The sequence below is a fragment of the Rhopalosiphum padi genome, chromosome 4 (assembly GCF_020882245.1).
Source record: "Rhopalosiphum padi isolate XX-2018 chromosome 4, ASM2088224v1, whole genome shotgun sequence".
In the NCBI taxonomy this organism is placed as follows: Eukaryota; Metazoa; Arthropoda; class Insecta; order Hemiptera; family Aphididae; genus Rhopalosiphum; species Rhopalosiphum padi.
Window position 1 is genome coordinate 23,497,462 of NC_083600.1, and position 21,210 is coordinate 23,518,671.

Genomic DNA, 21,210 nt, shown 5'->3' on the forward strand with positions numbered 1-21,210 from the left:
GTGATGTTATTTCTGGGTCCAAATTAGAGATGATCTTGAAAATGTTCCGAGCATTAAATAATTAGATTTAACGCAGGCAGGGTGCTCGGGCGACTGACGTAATTAATCGGTTGTAACGTTTTCTTGGCAGGGGGTTCTACTACGTAGTGTGCGTACACCAAAAGGACGCTTAAAAAAAGATAGAGAAAAATACTGTATGGCGTATTAAAATGTAAAATAAAAACCCAAAAAATATAAATTACACAAGCATATTATATATAATATTTTGTCATTTTGATATAGTATACGTATTTAGACACACTGAAGTGTGATCAAAGTGATACATATAGTTATAGGAATGTTGCACCTATAATAGTTATAGTACAATAAAATAAAATATCTTCGACAAATAAACATGATAGGTGAATCCACTTACAAACGTTCACTATTAGATTGCGGTGACAGATCGAATAATATATATTAAGGCAGATATATTTCCAAACGTGGGTCACGAATCACGATTGAACTTTTGTTGATGTGTTACATACAATTTGAAATATATTTTTTATGAGATCATAATTGTCAAACTCACTACATCTCAATTCTCAAGTCAACTACCTTGATACAGACGATACAGTGGATATAAATGTTCAATGATCAAGCAATATAGAAAAGAGTACAATTAAATTAATAAATAACAAATAATCATAACGCTTTTATTTTTAAATTTAATACATTATACTTTTTACAATGTTATTATTTAGTATATTAAGTAAGAAATCACAAGCATGCTCGCTTCCTTTTATTTTCAATAATGCAGTTATTCAAAATCTGATTTCGAAATTTTCAAGTATACTTTAAGGCCATGTTTTCAAATTCTTGAAATATTTTTGTACTTAATATTTTAATAATTAATCTATAAATATTGATGTATTATAAAAATGTTAAAAGTATAATAAACACTAAATCCAATATTACACGTATTTTATATTTTTGTAATATAGGGCTCAGATTTTATACACTTAATTTTTTAAATAATTTCCATAAAAATTTCACATATTTCTATAACTTTATTTTATTATCTATACTATATGTATATTGTTACTACCACAAATAAGTTTAATCGTAACAATACATGATAGATTATTTAAATAAGTATCGAAGTTATCGGAATTGTAGTTTTATCAAAATGTCCGCAATTACAGTTTAATTTACAACTTATTATCTGTCATATTATTATATTGTTGTAACTGTTTAATAAAGTTATTTTTATAGTAAATTCATTAAGTACGAATATTTCAGTTTTTCGGTAAATGTCAATCAGTCAATATAAATAGTGTACTATAACATTTAATTTAAAATTTAAATTCTACGTCAAAATACCAAAAGTTAAAAAATTAAACCTTAAGTTAAAATATTATATTTTGTAAATTGTGTGAAGTCAAAATAAATCCACAGAAAAATTTGACGTTCAACAACATATAAGCAGAGAAAACATAAGAAGCATTGAAAAAACATTAAAAAAACGTTTTAAATTAAATAAATGATTTATTTTACTATAAAATCCGAACCCTATAGTAATATTGCTTTAAGGACTATAATTCTTATAAACGTATTTACAACTAAAAAACCACTCATTCCAATTTTGAATTAGATACATAAAAATTATTGATTCCCGCGTTTTAGTTGTAAATATCTCACTAACCCGTATCTGTAGGTATAACAACTTATTCCAATATAATATTTTTACTTAGACCTTGGAAATTTTTAATAAATTAAATATTAAAGTGTACTTAAAAATTATAATGATACTATTTATTTCTTCTTTTTATTACTATTATTATTATACCTATAAATTACACAATATCTAAATGATAATTTAACATTATAAACGTCGTAATTGATGGATTTAAACATTTTACAAATTAAAATATATGTTTGAATTAGTGCACCCTCAATGTCGTCAGTCAGGATGTACCCCTGCCGATGATAGTGAATCGAGCGGAAACTGTAGAAAATGTAGAAATACATACTTTGACAGTCGCATTATCAATGCATACACACTACGCGCAATATATACTGTCGAGATAGGCACCTATCTTTATCTAGTCTATGCGAATAATAAGAACATAATACGATCATGCGTCCTTAACTCGCGCTTTATTTCGGCCCCGGCAATGTATTATGTAGAGAGTTGATCGATATAGTTACTTAAATACCTACAGCGTAGTGATATGGGTAAACCCTATCCTTGCAATATATAATCTGAATTCCACAAATCCAAAGAAGTGACGTTGGACGCGCTCCAATTGCGATGAAAGATCAAGCGCTGCCCCGTATAAGACGTAAGTAATATATATATATTAAGGGGTCCCATATCACGGTGTGTACTCAACAGCCGAGCTCACTATAGACATCAATACTGTGGCTTTAAAGACAGCGACATTATACGTTTAAAATCTTGTTTCCGTTCATTTTATACAAATAACTTCGGTACATAGCCGGTAATTCGATATCTTTACTACTACAGAATATGCATTCGGTTTGATAACGGAAATCGGAAACTATGGTCAAGGGACGGGGTGAAATCTACGTCTAGCGAGTCATCGATGTGTTCGAGGCCCAAAACCAATAAACCTCGAACAATCAAAGGTGCGAGGAGTATTATTATAGCCAGTATTTAGGTATACACGAACGGTCGCGGATTAAACAATAACGACTATACAATACGTCCAAGAGTATATTACTATATACGATCTACTTAACAAGCTCATTATTATATATTGTAAACAACATTCTATAGCGCGATTTTATGCGCGAATCGCTAATATCATTACCTCGACGAAATTGTGCGAGCGAATAATGTTGAAAAGACGAAAAGTGCCTACGTGTATTGTATTATAATAATAACAATATGATTAATATTTAATATCACGACCTCATAAAAAAGACGATTGTCATTTGTCGTATGAAGTCACTAGTCATAATTATTATGTTAATAAGTAATTTTCAGTGCAGGCATTTCATTAGCGTTTGGTTATATACGTATTTTGCGCAACATTTAAAATTAAAACTAATTTAATATTGTATAATATACTAATATTAATAATGTGTCTAAAACTGTTGTTAGTGTGACTAGAAATTAATACATTGTAGTCTAAATGTAAAATAACATATTATATTAAATTTAAAGTAAATTGCAAGTGATTTGTGTTATGATACTATTTCTTAAAAAATATATATAAAAAAAACTGTTCGATATATAATGTAGTATTTACAGTCAAAATCACTTAAGTAACTTAATAAAAACAGATTCTTAACGTCTATTTAAGTAAAAAATACTGCATTATTTGTTTACACGTTTTATCGGTTACAGCAAACTAGTTTATGCCTATAAAATTTAATGTAATGTCCTGTTTTCACTACAATGATCGGTGTACACGAATTGCTTCTGCGTCTCAATGTATTTTTTTTAAACATCACTTGAACCGAATCATGACTTTAAAAATTAGTATTCAATTGAACCGTCACTATAATATTAAGTAAGCAGTTAATGTCTTATTAATCAAAAAACAAATTTCTTTTATATCATAAAAAAATAGAATGTTATTATAGTTGTCAAAACAAATATTACGACCATGAGTGACACTGACATGTTATGACAATGACTATATAATGTGAGCTTTTTCGGCTTCCAAAATTATTTAGAAAAACCGTTCCGGAAGGGATGGTTTTAAATATAAATTGTACCATTTGTACCTATCAGGTACATTGCACACGCTTGTATTATTATGATGGTTTAAAATTATGAGTAATTCAACTAACACAAAAGTTAAACTATATATATTTTAATTCATGAAATTAAATGTTTCAATAATAGTCCTACAAAATATTAGATTGCAATATTTTTAAACAATTATTTTATGTAAGATGTAACGAAGGTTTTGCTGAATCCAAGAAATTAGATTATAAAGTAGCTTTAAACAGTTTAATTTAAGTGTTAATTTAGAAAAAATGTTATTAATAAAAACGACTATGATGTAATGAGTTCAATGTTATTTACGTAAATAGATGATACAATTTTTATCTTGAAAATTGGAAAACAAACACGTTCCATTACACGAATGAAATTTTTATTTCTTTTGAGAATTGAATAAACATGAAATTGATAATACATAAATTTATATATACTTACAATGTTTTTTATACACATTTTATATATTGTTTATAGCTAAATAAAAATATTATAAAAAAGGTTAAAACTCTATAGTATAATAATATATATATAATATTATATCTATACTTAAGTAAATATTTTCAGTGACGATCAAATTTTTGTAATTTTCTTATTCGTAAACTATAGATATTTTAATACCTACAATATATAATTGATATTAAATTCATAGCTATGTTCATATTTTGAGCTCTAAATTTTTATAAATACTTCTAATCTAAAAATAATGTTATACCTATGTACTATACCTATGCCATTAGCAAAAAAAATAAAATAAACTGTTGTTACTTACAAATTACAGTAATAAATATAATTACATATATTGCAATAAAAATAATTACTTTATAAACTTTTAACGTGACACCAATAGCCTTTAAAGCTATAATATAATAACGAATAGATTAATTAAAAAACCTGACAAGATACTTTGCTATTGAGTAGAATTCGACTGATAAATCATTGCACACAAAAAATACTATTCCATGGGGAGATAGCGTATTTTCTATTTCTAAGGATATTTTTAAATTTATTTTTCTATTAGTATGAGTTATTAGTTATGGTAGAATAAATGAATCTTTACATAAGCCATAGCATACATAGATTATAATATAGTTTGTCCAAATTTGAACTTCAGACGAGACACCCTTTTTTTAAAAATATGCCTATATATTTTCGATTTTTAAAATGATAGGTATGTCTAATGTCTATAAGCAAAACTTGAGAAGAACCTTGTATTATACGATTTTTTACTTTTAAAGGCATTTATAGATAAAACACTAAAAAGGTTGAACATTTTAAATTACTATATAAAAATCTTAAAATATGTTAAAAAAATTCAAATTATAACATGTCTAGAAAATGTTAGCATAGATATTTAGTGAAAATTTCAAGTATCCATAATTATTCATTTTTGAATCTGGTAAAAATAAAAAATAAAATTAGTTTCATCAAAAAATGGTGAAGCGTAATCAATCAGATAGTTAAATTTTAATTTTGTCTCCTTGTTTTAAAAATGTTTTGATTCTCCTTTCTCCACCTTAATACCAACAAGATTCAATTTGATACCAAAAACCGCTCTCAACGTTTAAGACTACAACAGTTTTACTGTATCAAAATATGATGACAAACTCAAGAAAAATGCAAAAAAACATAAACCATTGGTTAACTAATATACATTCATTACTCTGCTAAGAATCTAAAATATAAACATAATATTTTCCCGTCCCTACTGTATACAATATTAAAACCTGTGATTTCTATTATATCTTTTATTTGGTAAAAAAAAAACTACTTTAAGTCCTATTATATCATTTTTCAAAGCCATTTAAAATACTAATGTATCAAAATATATTTATTTTTAATTATATTTATTAATTTTCTTTTATACATTTTCAGCTTTATGGTGCTTTTAAAAATGATTTTAATACTAACTCATTTTCTATTTACAATGGTTTTATTAATTCTTCTACGTCATATATAATAAATGAATTAGGTACCAATGATATTCTTAATAAAGAATATTTTTATTAAACTCTAACTCTTATACTTTATTTGTGACTATTTAATTTTAATAAATGTTATGAACTTATGAGTTACGATGATTTCTCTATTTTCTATAGTCTTATATTCTGTTATATTTTAGATTAAAATTCTCCATCAAAGGATATTCTATTGTATTATTGTGTGGTCTTAAATGTAATATTAACGTATTATATTATTATTTATTTATATTATCAACAAAGACATAATCACATAATACAACAATTCATAATATTATTTATTGTTTTTTTTTTTTTTTTTTAATAATTGTAGAGTTTTTTAAAACTATTAAAATCAAGTAATTTATACTTTTTTTAAATACGAGTACATAATAATTATTTAAGAAATCAAAATTCTTTATTTGATTATTTCATTTATGTTTTATCATGACTGTGCACTATATATATTCTCTAAATACTTCTGTAATCTCTATAATACAAATATGATGAACTTTTTTTTATAAAATAAAACAAATTAATGATGACTTGTCATTGATGAGTGATATTATAATAAAGAATAAATATATTATTTTAATTAAATATACTTCAAAACAAAAATCAATTAAAAACTTTTTATATATTATCCAATCTATATTTGCTAAATATTTTTTTATAACACCAAATATTATCAATCAATAAACATAAAAACCATATAACTATGCGATATTGAGTGATTATTTTAACAAAATTCATTCAATATATCGAGAATTTTTAATGTTTTTGAAAATATATTTTTACATAGTTTGAAGTTATTATAATACAATCTTGAAAAAAAATTCTATTTTGTATAGTCATCATTTATTTAAGGGTTTTAATTTGTTGAAACACAAATTTTTAATTTCATAAAAAAGAATTATAGAACAATTTTTCTTTCGAAGTTTTATTTTATTATAACTGAATATTTTTTATTATTTATAAAAACGTTAATACTTATCGAGATAATGAATATTGACTTTTAAAATTTTTAATACCTATTGAGAGTATTTGTTACACGAGTCATATCCAAACCAAAAAAATAAAAAATATTAAATAAGTAATAAATAATTTCATTTCATTGATAACATATTTTATACAAATTTATTAGCATTTAAAAAGGATTTTATTATGTAAACAGTAAACCTTTTATATTCAAATGAGATATATTAGTTTAAATAAAAAAATGTTACTAAAAGCTGAAACCAAAAAAAAATAATTATTCTAATATTTGTACAAGTTTGTTATTCTTCACTTAAAATATAACTTATCGGGGAAAGACAAAATGCATATTAGGCAGCTGTGAAAACAATATTTTAGACATTCGAGAAAATCGAATATTTTTGTGATATAACCTCAGAATATGATATATAATATTTAAAATATGAACATTAATTCATTTGAAAAAAATTTTAATTTATACAGATTTATAATAAGATCTACGAATGAAAATTACAAAGAATTTAGGATTTTACCAGTAAGATATTTATAAAAAAAAAAATATATTTATTATTCAGTAAAGAATTTTAAAATAGATAATCGTTATTATAAGAATTTATGTAATAAAATAGAATTCAGTTCAATATACCAATACATCTTTGGTTAGTCTTTTGCAGATTATCCAAAGCTAAGTTTCTTAAATTCTATGCCTATTGAATTAAAAAAAAAAAGTTTAGGTGATAATATGAATGTTAAATGCGTAGTATATAAATATTAATTTTTAGAACTGAAGAAGAACAACTTTAACAATACTGTTTTATTTATTTTTTAGTTACTTCTTGTTATATTATGTTTATATTATGCTCATATTATATTGTTTATATTTATTTTGCTATTATAACTTTTAATAATTATAACAACTTCCTATTTGCAATACAAACTGCAAAACTTAAAGGTAGGTCAATAAAATTGTAACTGAATAACATTTAATTTTGTAATATTATGTGTTGATTTTTTTAATAAAAAAAATTGTGACTACACGATACATACTACATGAGATTTATTCGGATAACTTATGTGAGTTATAAAACTGATTAACAGCTATAGCTATATTTTATAGAATATAATTAACGGAACGCGTATTAAAAACGAATCTGTCTCTTCCTAAATACATTTATATGAATTATTATTAAACTAAAATTGGAATAATGTCTAATATACTTTTATTAGAATTTGAAGTCCATTTCGAAACAAAATAACATACAGTTAATATACAAGTTTACAGTGTTTACATTGTATAGTAGGAAATAATACATTTATAGTGTAATTATTTTATAACTCAATATTCATTAATCATTATTGTTTTCATCGTAATAAAAATATTGGCAAAAATAAAGAATTTGAAGGTGAATATAGATAAGCCCACCGGGATACCAAGCAAATATACCGACAAGCCCTCTCTTATTCAGTCTGTATCATATTATAAAGAACTTCTTTTTTACCTTTTTATTACTGTTGAATTATTTTATAATTCGATATTTTTTTGAAAAAATGTAATGTCTGTAATGATGTAAACCTTTATTTTGGTAATTTCATCGTTATTAAATGGATTCACTAATAAGATACCAATGAAGATACATAAATTAATACATTCAGTTCTTCATCAAGTAATATTTTTTTTTTAAATATTGCAATTTTAATTTTTTTTTTTTTTTTACTTAAGCAAAAATAACTACGTATAATTGTATTTAATTTGAAAAAATAATTGTGTTTGTTTTATTATAAATTCATGGTATAAGCTAATAATAAATAATAAGTAAATATAAAAACAAGAAAAACTATTTTCTTTTTTCTTAAAATATGAATTTCCCTCCAAATCATCATGAATTTTATCGATAGGCCAATACAATAAATTATGCATTGAATATGTATTTTATTGAATGAGACGTCAAGCATCTCTCCTATGTGTCGATATCATCCGTACACAACATGAATACCATTGATAAATGTTTATTATCAATATTAATATTATAATAATAATTATACTATTTAAATTTTTAAGTAATGAAATTATAAACATAAGAAGTTGATGTTGGTCAAAATAATATAAAATAGATAACATAATATATAATATAATACATTCTCAAACCCTAATCTATAGAGCGGCGTAATTTCTATGATTAAAATGTGCATCAAATTTACTGGATTTGAATTCTATGTTAATTTTTTACTATCAACTACTTACCTATTTTAAAATATACCTTTAATATATTCATGTTGTGAACAATTTGGATAGCGATCAACTTTGATATAATATTTTAGGGTTAATCTTTGTATTCCACGGAATAATGTATAAAACTATGAAAGTTCACCAAGTACCATTATAAGTTCCATGTAGAAACTATGTGTGTATACATTATTAAACATAATATACTTGATATTTATTAATCGTTTGTTCGTTATTATCTACAACATTGATGAACATCAAAATATTTAAGAAAATGTATTATTTATTACGTAAATATCAAAGAAAAACTACAGGAATTTATTTTCAAACTATTGTATTATTTTTGTTTATTTGTACGTTATATAATATATAAGCACAAATAAATTAAAATAAAACCATATTAAACTTAATGTTTTCATAATTAATCACTACCTTTTACAAATCTTACTTCAAATAATCTATATTAAGTAATTAAAATAATCAATAGAAGCCCTTTTTATTTAGAAATGAGACTAAGAAACATAAAACAAGGTTTAATTATTGTTTAAACATTTAATTATTGAAAAACGCATTTAAAAATAAATTATATTGTTTATCATTATTGAATTAATAATAATATATTTATTGTACCCATTGTTAAATGTTAAATTATTTTGCCTTTTAATACTTTTTGCACACTTATGGCATTATTATATTTCATTTGAGACTTATCGCGTTTTCATTATATTATAAATAATATTAAACAAATATCTATTTATTTCATATTTTAATATATATTTATATTTTTTAATTGATATGAAGTTAAATTTATGATAGAAAATTTTACAAATTGATGACCTAATAAAATATAAATGGAATTCTTCATTAAATAGTTTTCACTATTTATACAAATACTGAAATACTAATAAGTTACAACACATATATAACAATAAATATGTTATCTTAACTACAACTATTTTCAGTTGTTATACGTGAATTCAGATAAATACGAATCCTAATAATATCTATCGACTGTATAAATTGTAATATTGTATATGTGGTGATATACTGTAATATTTTAATGGTTAAACTTTTCGTTACAAATACCAAATTATACAAATGCCGTTAATAATTTTTAGTTGAAAAAAATAACAAGTGACATTAAATTAGTCACATTTAAACGAAATAATATTATATAATAATATTTTTAACAATTTTATATCATTTCTATACATAATACATAGGAAATTCTAATTTAAAACGTAAAATTAAAATTAGTTATAAGTATTAATAATAAATTGATTGTAAATCAAAATATGAATGAATGATTACTATCAATACTACCTTAATTATCATATTTTTATGATTTAATTAATTTTTTTACTTGAAAATTAGTTATAGTGGTAATATATTTAGCATAGTGCTTTTCAGACGCATTAGAATTTGGAAATCTGTAAAAAGATAACAATTTTATCATTTAAAAAAAAAAAAAAGAAAGTTACAAAAAACTTAGTCGGTTGTTAATTTTACGAATAAACTATTATGGGACTATGCTGAAGCAAATATAAGGAGGGCGTTTAAATAGTTGACGTAAGTAGGTGGCGCCGCAACTTGGATCCTGAAGAATCACTTGTTTATAGTCTCGTGTGTTGGTGAGTTTTGCGGCTTTCGAATCATTGCACTACAAACGAATATTTATCCAGCAACCGATCATACATTTTCTAGTTGCACACCAATGCAGTTGTATAAAATCATTATTATTCAACAAGGTTAGTACACAAAAAAATATAACTTTTTTATATTTAATATATTGAACAAATAGTGTATTTCTAAACATTATTAATATTCTTTGCTATAATATAAGTACATGCATTAATATCAACTACTATGCTTGTTTGTATTATCAAGAATATTATTTGAAAAAAATTTTTTTAATAAACTTTTTTTAAATACTATTTTTAACCATTTTATGTAATTTATTAATTATTGCTATTTATTAATTACAAATTACTAATGTGTAAACGTTTTTGATTTAAATGAAATATATTCATATTATTTAATATATTACCTAACTCTGTATTTACTTAATTCTAAGTATTAAAAATTATTATATTTCATTATAATTTCATATAAATTTTAAAAGATAAGCGAATCGTTTTGTATTCATAGTCTTTTATATTATATTACAATGAAAATCATTACTATTAGGTATAATATTTTTTGTTAATTAAATTATAGTATTGATATCTATTAGTGTGTTGGTAATATTATTTCAAAAATACGTATATATTCAGTTATTGAAAAAATATTTGACATTTATTAAATTTCAAATAGGTACGTGAATAAACAAAAATAACACGATTTCGAGTATGTTTTTTCAAGTGGGTGAAGTGGAACTATTTACAAACAATAATGTATTTTAATAGTAGATACAAGTAAAAACATCAAGAAAACTCTTATTGTACTTACAAAAATGTATATGTTTTAACTATATTTTCATTTTTGTTAATGTAAAATTGTATATTTAAATATTTAAATTTATTTTATTTTAAAAACGTATTGGTAACACTCATATAGTCATACACCAATTGATTTTGTTTTTGTATTACAATTATAATATTTTAAATATTATAATGAAGAACGTTTAAAGGAAAAAAGAAGTACAGCAACAGCCTATATCAAAATAGAATAAATTGGTCGAATTAACATTAACCACATTTCTCATTACTTAAATTAATAACAAATAAGTACGTCAGTTTTTGTAGCTATGGTAATAAAACTCCACCATTACACTAAATAAAATTTTATTAAAACAAAAAATATTTAGAATTATTATCATCATTATATTAAATTTCTATCCTTTAAATTTTAATTTTTAATAGTTACGACGACGACTATTCGACGTTTTTGATGATAATACAAATACTTCCTCGTAATAAACAAATAATTTATAAAATTAAATATTTAATTTTCAGATTTAAATACCTATAAAATATCAATTAATGTAAACATTTTAAACTATAAATTTTAAATGAATTTTCATTGTTATTTCTTTGTATAATATATTAAAACATTCACAAATTACAATATTATTGCACACATATAATATATATATAAGTATATGAAATGTATATATGTGTATTTGTAGTCATTTATAGGTATACTTACAATAATTATTAATAAATAATTAATATATTATTATTGTATGTATAATGCATACAATATCTGTATCAATTGAAGAATTTAAATATAATACAAATATTACATTGTTATCCAATATATGCACAATAATTTGTATATGTATTTATTATGTTCCCTGGTAATTTTATGTTCAAATAAAATATCTTTTTATTTTTGACTTTTATGTTTTGACAACTTATCTAGTTATGTACACAGTTTTGAAATTTAACTTTAAAAAAACATATATACTTCACTAGTTCACTAATAATATTTAGTATTATTTTATTTTACCTACCTACCTATGTTCGTTTTGTCTATGGAATTTCGATAATCAGATTAGATTATTATCTATAATATTGTGTTAATAGTATAATAACACTTATAGTGCTTTATGTTTTTTTTTTTATTAATTATTATAATTATTTTTAATTAAGATTATTTTTACAACAACATTTTTTTTTATTATTAATAAATAGGTAAGCTCTGTGAAAATAATATTTTTCATTTTACAATTCTTATAAATGGCACTATACAAGTTTTAAAAATAAGTTTAATTGAGTACCATCTTGAGTGATATAATTAGACAAGTATATTGAATTCATACAACAATTTAATATAAATATAGAAAATAATCCTGAATGAAGCTTACAAAGTAAACACACTAAATATTAATACACATTATTGAAGCATCTGCAATATAGTTTTTTATACTTTGTATTTATTATTTTAATATGCACTATATTTTATACGTACGACTTATATTTATTGTAGGTTTGTTAAATGAACAATTATTATGTAATGTTAGTTTTGCATACCGTCTATACTAATTATATTTTAAACTTGTATTATTCAAGACAGTCTGTTAATTATGAACTATATATATAGTCAATAATCTAACCTATAACTTTTTAATAGAATAATAAGTTATGTTACGTTTTTAAGCCTTCTCAAATCTTGGAACTGTAATGATTATTATGGGTGTTATCGATAGTCGCATGCATGTCACAAAATTTCAATGCAAAACTATTCATACTTACTCGCATAATGAAAACCCTATTCCATACATTCAATAATAACCACAAAATAAAAATATATGTACATATAAACATTAACATAGAATATTGAAGTCGTAGCTCATACCATATTATTAAAATGAAATAAATGCAATATAAAATAGGTAAAAAGCGTGTTAATAACGAAATTTTATTTAACTGTAAAAATATAATCGTTTTAGACGCTAAGAAAATAAGAGAAGCTATCGGATTAAATTATTTTAGAAGTTTTATAAATAGTCAGCTCTTATTACTTTTCTCATAAAAAAATCTCTTTTAAAAAGCTTTTCTTAAAGACGTTTATGGATCACATAATAATTTATAAGTGTATAAGATTATATTATAACTACTACGCATCCCTAACACATCTCAAATCTCTAAATATAATTTGCAAATAGGTACCAGTTCGAAGTTTGATGTACTTATCGTTTATAAAATATCTCAACATTTATCTATATTTAATATTTACTCAGCAGTTGGAAGGTTTATATATTTAGTATACAAATACATTGCATACCTACTAATTTATTCCCTAACTAATATTGGTATAATAAAAATTTAAAACGAACAAGTAAATACTTTTTTTTTAAACTTTATAAATAATAATCATATATATATATATATATATATATATATTATATAAATACGAATGAATTTATATCAGGTACAATGTTATAAATACTCATAATTTACAAATAGTTTTTTTTTAAGCATAATTTTTATTTAAACTATAATACCCAATTTGAAATAGATGAATGTGATGCATATTTATTTCAATCGACTTTTGATACAATCAATACACAATAATTAATAAATAATAAGCTGGGCTCGAATCTTATAGCACTTAAAATCTTTAAAATAAGCGCTTAAAAAAAACACTTAAAAACATCATTATAAGCACTCAAATAAGCATTTAAAAAACTTAAATAAAAATATTTAATAAAAAAAAACTTTCTTTTTACATGATAAAGTAGGTACTAGTCTTAATTTGTAACTGTGCTAAAAATAATATAATAAAAAACTACAAAAAATATTGAAACAAAATGATTAGGAAAAGTTTCTAAATCAAAAAAAAAATCTTTATATTATAAAAAAATCAAACTTCACTTTCGAGACATTTTGCACTATTGTTTATAGATTTTCTGAGGGATTTTCTGAAAAAACTATAAAAAGTAGAAAAACTGATCAAAAAAGCTAAAATAATCAGAAAAACTCGAAATAAGCATATTTTTAAAAAATCGTTGAAAAAAGCAAAAAAAGCACTTTTAAATTTTATAATTGAACGCGTTTTAAAATGACATACATTTCCATAGCACTCTGCTACATTTTAAGTCAATTCATAAAAATAAGCAAATGCTTTTAGTCCCGAGCCCTGACAATAAGTAATAGTTTGTTACCATACAATTAAAATAAAACAAATAGCATAAAAAGTTTTTAAACAATACAAAAATATAATAAATTTAATCACTAGCGAAAATTGATGCGTTTGGTCGTTCATCATATTCGTAGATTAACAATCACTGGCATATTCTATATTATAGTTATTTGATTATTTCTTATTACTTTTTTTAAATTTATTATTTATTTAAATTCTAGATATTACTATAAGTATTACTAAATTAAATAATAACGTTATTAAGCATACCTAGAATATGAAATAATAAATTATGCTTTTTTTATTAAATATTTAAATATTGATAATTATTAAGTGTGTGTGTTGTGGTGATTGGTAATACCTTCCTTAAAAAAAATGTAGTGTATCATCGATGACGTTGATACACTAAGATTTAATGTGACTTTTGTACAAGCTGCACAAGTATCCGAGTTGCATAAACAATCATTAAACATTTAGTGAATCAATATAGTGAGTTAATGGTAACTATAATATAATATAATATAATTTTGTAACCCATTAAATTTTAGTGAACCTCTAATGAATTAATCAATTTTTTGTGCAACCTGGCACTATCGGTTTTATTTAAAAATTTTAACTGCTCACGTTTCATTAAAAAACTATACATAGAAATATATACGCCATATGTAAATGTGGTTACATACAATTTGTCACATTAGGATAAATGTTAAAAAATATTATACTATTTTTACATTGTCAACATTGACTTTCAGGTGAACTTTAATAAAATAATCATCAGTATGGTTCTTTGGAATAAAATAGTTTTATTTCTGATATCGTTGTGTATGGTTGCGTTGTGCGATTCGACATTTCAAAAACCATTGGACCCCTTCACATTACTCAGATACGACAAACGGACGCCTGAAGACCAGCCGCCGAACAACGATAAGAATGTATCGGTCGAATTCGACGAATACCCGGTCGGTACATCGCCATAATAAACGTTACCATAATATTATTACAAATAGTTGAAAATATTCAACTACTTCACCATAATCTTATGTGGTTATTAATAATTATATAGTCGTAAAATTGTTTTACCGCCTAAACAATATTATTTAATTTGTTTAATAACAAAACAACTCTGAACGCCGCGGACCACGCGGAATACAGCGACAGTGTATTAATAACCCAATAACATCTAACCTTACCCGTCTATCAGCTATCATATTATGCATAAAATACGTACATAATATTATCATAGCGGTGCAATACGATAACAATAGGTACACCAATGTATTTATTGTACACAAATATGTGACGTTGTATAGGTACATTTATTTATGTCGGCGATTTCAATTTTCAAACGAAATAAACTCGAGTCGTTAAAACGTTTCACACTCTCACATTAATACATACACCAACGGTCCTGGTCATTTTAAAATTTTAATGAAATGCCGCCCTACAGTTTTTATGGCCTGCGTTCGTCTCGATGATATTGGAATTGCGAGATCGTTGTCTATATTATACTCTATTTTTATCTAAAACTAGACGCGGCGTATGGCTGGCGTGTGAAAACAAATAATGTATAATAATAATAATAGCAATAATTGTTATTCTTATTACTATAGATATAAGACTTTATAGACGTACGTTGCACGGAGTTTTTGATTTTCATACCCAAAAAACCGTGGAGATATAGGCGGAGAGTGCAAATATAACGAATGACGACGACATGACGCGCCTTTTGATTTTTCGATTTGATTTATTCGCAGGATCATATTATACGAAACTCATTTCCGCTTTTCTGAAGTTCGATGTTGTAAATGTACTGTCAATATTAGATAATATATATCCGTGTGGGTGGTTTCTGCGTGTAGACACTGCATTTATGCGTAAGTCAAGACACCTACCACTTAAAGTAATCGCTGATTTTACATGAATTATTCAAATTGAACTGGTCGAGTATATAAGCGCTATAACCTTATTGAAAATAGTGTAATTTGGCATTATTTATTCACAACTGTGATTTAAATAAATTGCTTATATTAGACAATTCGGATACGTTATATTATATTGTTAATAAATTAATCATATTAATATTTAATATAACATGATGTATTTATTCTATATGTCTGCAGGGACTACAGTTTTCAATTTTTCGTACTATTATACACAGAACACACTGAATCTTTAGTCCCCCACATGTAGAAAAATAAATTTATTCAAATTTCTCAAGAATAATATTATTTTTTTTTGTCTTATTATAATATCATCAAAAACCCCTTGTGTATTTTTTTATAATTATAATTGACTTAAAAAAAAAGTTAAAAATTAAATAATCATCTACAATAATCAAACAAATTTCATAAAACAAATTCAAACTTAAAAAATGTTCGTAATACACCCTGAACTTTTTATACTACATAAAGTATCAGCTATAGTTGTTAGGTCTGGCAAAATTTTGCTAATCAGTGCATTAAAAATGAATGTGCCTTTAACACCCTTCTTCTCATTTAAAAATATTTTTTTATTCATATGAAAAATATACAAATATACTCTATACTTAGTATATTATACATTAAATATACATAATTGAATTCTCATTCAAAAATTTGAAAAATTAGAGCATCAAATTTCCTAATGCAAATATGGAGAAACTTATCAAAATTAAAATTAATTAATTCTTAGATACCAAATATTATATAATTATTGTATTTATTTATATATACGATAAAACATTAACATATATTAAGGTACTCTACGCTTAACGTCGACTCTATTCAGTTATAGCCATTTATATGAAACAAAAAAATTATATCGACGACATTTTACTATATAATATAATATTGTAACTACCTAGTGAAATAGTTTTGACATTTATTTGTGCGTTATTAAATAGGTAAAAATCGTAGTTCTATGTAATTTTCAAAATTATCGATTTATTTTTAAACAAAATTGTGTGGTTTTTATATGTATAGGTGATTGTGCCAAAAAGGACCGCACTATTGCTGGATAGACTAATGGTGGCATTACAAAAAGCTGTAGACGGAAATAATTCTGGAAATATGAAAGGATACTATCCAGAAAGATCAATTCCAATTAGCGGAGCTCCTAGACCAAGCCCAGGAGTGAGTAACTTTACTAGTACATTATTCATAATATTATACCATTTAAATTTTAATTATTTCGGTTATTGTCGTAAGACTGCAGTTATTTGTCTACACGAAAATAATTAGAAATATCATCTTTAATTTGAACACCTATATTTTATAATTTAATCTCACCTTGTAACATAACCTTTAATTTTTATACAGCCTTTAATATTTCAGAACATATCATTAACCATAGTTTTAAAGATTTATTAATATCGATATTGTTATTTGTTATGAATTATCGTGGTAATATTTGTAAAGTATAATAACTTAAAAACTAATAAAATATTTAAAAATCTTAATTAAATCATTACTGCTGCACAAAATATAATATATCGTCCGTTTTAATGTTTTTAATGAAAATACCCCTACTATAAATATTTATAATTAATTATAATTAGGTAATATTTATATATACATGTAACCTATCCAGCTACAAGTTTCTAATTTATTTTTAAAAAAGTTTCCGTTTTTAAGATCTCAAAAACCGTATAAATTATAACCAAATAAAATTCAATGTGTATTTTTAAAATATAAATTATAAATATATATATTAATCGACATTATAAGTTAATATAAATATTAATTAATTTTAGTTTAAAAAGAAAGAAAAATGGATTTCTTGTCCATATTAAAACATTTAATTGTATAGTGTTATAATTATAATTTGGTTTCAATTTCATCAGAAATCTGATATTTACAATAAATTATGTACTTTAAAAATATATTTTAATTTTCATAACAAAATATTTATTAATTTTTTTAAATATAATTATTTTATTTTAATCATATTTTTGTTTATTAATTAATATAAGATAAAAAGTTGCAAAAACTGATACAACATTTTCTAACACGGCGTCTAAGATAGGCATAATATATTTGACTATATTTATTTTATATATGCATGCCGAATTTTCTTGTTTTAGAATTCTAAAATATTTACTTTTATAATAACTATGGTTAAAAAAAATTTAATATTTTCATAGCAATTAGGTATAACATTGACAATTTAAATTTATTATTAATTTTTTATATTAATTAGAATAGCTTTTGTCGTATAGCAAAAATGTAATAAAAGTAAAACGTAACGAAACACCTTCGTTGGTAATATGAAGCAATTTACTATAGTAATTTAAAAAAATAAATGAAAAAAATAAGTAGTTAATCTCAATAAAGATAAAAATTAACTTATGTAGTGTATAATATATTATATTAGTTTAACATTAAAACTATAATAAATCAAATATATAAATTTGAATGAAAGTTGTGTCTTGAATAAAAAAAAACAAAAAACCCAATTTAGAAATACGATGAATTTAGATAGAATGCGTATGTATATGATTAAACACTGTTTGCAATTCACAATCTTGAACATAAAACTATTTTTTATATTTAGTTTTTACTAAAACTACATATTAAACTGTTGTATTGCATTTTTTCTATTTCTTTAAAAAAAACTATTGAAATCTAAAAATAAACATCTTGTTTATCAAATAATGGTAATTTATTCGAAAACAGTCTTCAATAATTGAAAAATAAACTTCTTTATGAATTCAAATCTTTTTTTTTTAAATTATTTTATCAAAACAAAATTTAATAGGTAAGGTGATAACATAGTTTTTATAAAAAAAAATCACCTGCACTTTGTGGGGCAACAGCATACCTATCAATAACATTTTTATTTAGATGTTTGACGTATGTCTCTTTAAAATAAATTCTTAAAATATTTAAACAAAAGACCTTTAGTTTTTATTATCGCCCAATACATATTATGAATTTATAAAATGTATTAGTATTATATGTATACGATTATATATTATATTGATTTAAGGTTTTAAATTGTTAGCTGTTCCTAATGTTCCTATTAAAATTAATATATCTAACTAACATCTATTAAATTGGTTATAATATTCAAGTTACCAAGGAGTAAAATATTGAGTATCACGAAATGTATTCAAAATGTATTATTATTTATTCTGGAGACTGAACCATATAATTCACGATCAACCAACGTTGCATGTATTATTTAAACTTTGAACTGTTCGCATTTTCGATCAATATTCAATCGAGATTGAAAAAGTGGTGATTAATAGCGATTACTTTTTAAATAATAATACATAATAATATCGGTAAAATGAATAATTTTTTTTCAAATAAGACATTTATTTATATGATTTAATATTAAATAGGTGTCAAAAATATGTAAAAAAATAATATGTATAACAACTGAAATTACAATTAAATAATTACGTATTGCATAAACAGCAGCTATTATTATGAATTATGTATAATATTCATGGAAAGAAATAAATACTTAATGAAATTGTATAAGTAATAACTAATAATAGTACCTATAATAACTATTGCTTACGACAGGCTCATACATTTTCGCAGTAAAAAATGTACGGATACATTTATTGCAGTAGTGCACTAAAAATTACAATAAAAAATGTTTATCTCAAATGTAAAAATAAACTTTTATACAGGTAAAAACTAAAAAGTAAAATTATTGTAGCCACTTTTACATTATTTTTATGCGATTTTATGATATTATATTTAAAAGCAATATCTATGCATTGAACTATATTATTATCTACTGAAATATCCAGTAGGTAAATCGGTATATATTATTATATCCATTCGCGAAAACGAAATAAAACTACGTCTCTCATTGTATAAATTTAACATCATGCGGATATAGTTGGACACTCAGTAATATTAGGTGACGAAATCGACGACGAACAGGCCTCAGTTGTTATTAACAATAATGAAATTCTTTTAATCAAACAAATATATTATGACAACTCAAAAAAAAAATATCAATCTAACCATTAAAATAAAATGGCTAAGCATTTGAAACAAACAAATACCGAATTAAACAAGATTAAAAGAGTAACAAATCGATAGCTAAATCCAAAACTAAAGCGTAAAGAAGATACTGTCATCAACTGATAGGCTGGTTACACCAGAATTACTCACGGTCGCCCTATGGTCAGATAGGATACCTCATGTGTCAAACCTGTGGAACCGAACTATCCTTAAATGCATTACAGCAGACTGCTTAAAATTAAATCAAAACCAGGTCGATCACAGTATATCCTTCTATCTCGACACCGCACTTGGACCCAACCATGGACGAAAACTTGACTTGATCAATTTTATCAAACAAACCTGTAATTTGTATAAATTTATTTAAAATGTAGTTGTTGTAATATATTTGTATTCATAACCATCATAATATAAAAAAAAAAATATTATGGCCTGTGTTTCCGATGTTTATTTCGATAAAAAAAAAAAATTAATGTCACTAATTATGTATAATAATTAATAAATATTTTTTTTATATTAATCAAAGTATTACCTATAAGTATAAATCTTATAAAAAAATGTATTTTGAAGCGTAAGTTTATTTATTATGTTTATTTTCAGATGGAACTACAGAGACGAAATCAACAAAAAGGACGACTATACTGGAGATGTTATTTCAACGCTGTATCCTGTTTTAAATAGAAGAAATAAAATCTGTTAACTACCTACCTATATATATATTTTTTTTTTATCATAATGTCAGTTGAGAATATTATACCGCCCTCATCTTCA

The 21,210-nt window shown here is 23.4% G+C and overlaps 1 protein-coding gene across 1 annotated transcript; it reads left to right on the plus strand.

Moving 5' to 3' along the window:
* The first annotated feature begins 10,481 nt into the window (after positions 1 to 10,481).
* LOC132929282 (uncharacterized) lies at positions 10,482 to 21,210 on the plus strand. The gene is made up of 4 exons (XM_060994533.1): positions 10,482 to 10,638; positions 15,229 to 15,435; positions 17,437 to 17,586; positions 21,040 to 21,210. The coding sequence occupies exons 2-4, from the start codon at positions 15,256 to 15,258 to the stop codon at positions 21,118 to 21,120; spliced, it is 411 nt and encodes a 136-aa protein (XP_060850516.1). The 5' UTR covers positions 10,482 to 10,638; positions 15,229 to 15,255; the 3' UTR covers positions 21,121 to 21,210.

Excerpts from the sequence above, each read along its gene's own strand:
- LOC132929282 (XM_060994533.1), top strand. The coding sequence starts at position 15,256 with ATGGTTCTTTGGAATAAAATAGTTTTATTTCTGATATCGTTGTGTATG. Across the intron at positions 15,436-17,436 it reads TCGAATTCGACGAATACCCG|GTGATTGTGCCAAAAAGGAC; the intron begins GTCGGTACATCG and ends TTATATGTATAG. Across the intron at positions 17,587-21,039 it reads CTCCTAGACCAAGCCCAGGA|ATGGAACTACAGAGACGAAA; the intron begins GTGAGTAACTTT and ends GTTTATTTTCAG.